Source organism: Volvox carteri (assembly GCF_000143455.1).
Source record: "Volvox carteri f. nagariensis unplaced genomic scaffold VOLCAscaffold_19, whole genome shotgun sequence".
Taxonomy (NCBI): Eukaryota; Viridiplantae; Chlorophyta; class Chlorophyceae; order Chlamydomonadales; family Volvocaceae; genus Volvox; species Volvox carteri.
The window spans coordinates 1716964-1717974 of record NW_003307562.1 but is presented as its reverse complement, the minus strand read 5'-3'; the positions used below and the strand labels follow the sequence as shown (position 1 = coordinate 1717974).

General features: G+C 58.9%; 1 protein-coding gene across 1 annotated transcript in view; it reads right to left on the bottom strand.

Annotated features, from left to right (window-relative positions):
• Positions 1–1011, bottom strand: part of VOLCADRAFT_91114 (uncharacterized protein) — a gene marked incomplete at both ends in the record, with an annotated part of 6383 nt that overhangs the window by 604 nt on the left and 4768 nt on the right. The window contains 2 exons of the mRNA XM_002950533.1: positions 513–543; positions 871–926. Of these exons, the coding sequence (XP_002950579.1) occupies positions 513–543; positions 871–926 (87 nt within the window). The remainder of the gene's footprint in view (positions 1–512; positions 544–870; positions 927–1011) is intronic.

The window sequence follows — 1011 nt, the reverse complement described above, 5'->3', positions numbered from 1 at the left end:
GGGGGGAAACGGGGGGGAGGGGGAAGAAACGTAGGCAAAAAGCAAAAAGGCGGGGCCCCCGAGGGGAAAGGGAAAACCAGGGGGAGGTGGGGATGTGGGTGGGGTTGCGGGAGGGGGGGAAGGGGGGCCGGTCGGGACAGCATCGTCTCGCGTTCTCCTCCCTCCTCCTGTCTCCCTCCTCATGCGTGTGCGTGCGTGTGTATGTGTTTCTGTGCGCATGTCTGAGTGTACCGCAACCCCTCTCCATTTCCTTACTGCTTGGACTCCATCATCACGAGATTCTGCTACATATATAACTCCCATTTAAAACATACATACATACATACATACATACATACACACATACATACATACATACATGCACGTGCACGTAAGGGGCCCATATTTATGGCTGGCTGCTACAGCCCCCCAAACCATCCAAATTCGCAGCCCACCCCTCTCCCAGCGAACCCCCCCACCCCCCTCACCCTCCACCCCCCCACACACACACACCACACACGCATTTCCCGTACCTGCAGCTGGTCAGGTGCGTACCAGAAAAACCTGGGAAAGAATTTCGATTCGGTGCCGGGGGGTGAGAGAAGGCAGAGGGAGGAAGGGGGAAAGGGCGGGCGGGAGGGGTTAGATAGGCGGGAGGAAAGGCGCCGCCGGGCTGCAGAGAAAAGGGGGACGAGGGGGAGGGCGAGGTCCGGGACCTCCTCTGCGGTGTCAGGCCGCTGGACTCAACCAGCCACCAACACCAATTGGCTGCCACCACCTTACACCACCGAATGACCCGGATCTCAGGTCTTGCACAGCCGCCCCGCCACTTGCCCCTTTTTCGTCCACAAACGTGCATACATGCATGCATACATACATACCCCCACTCACTCGGGGGTCTCCGCCACACTGCCCAACAAGTTCACGGAGCGCTTCAACACAAACACCTGTCCGGGTTGGGGTTCGGGGTTGGGGTTCGGGGTTGGGGTTGTAAAGAACGGAAAAAGGGGAAAGGGGGGAAGTGATGCTGGG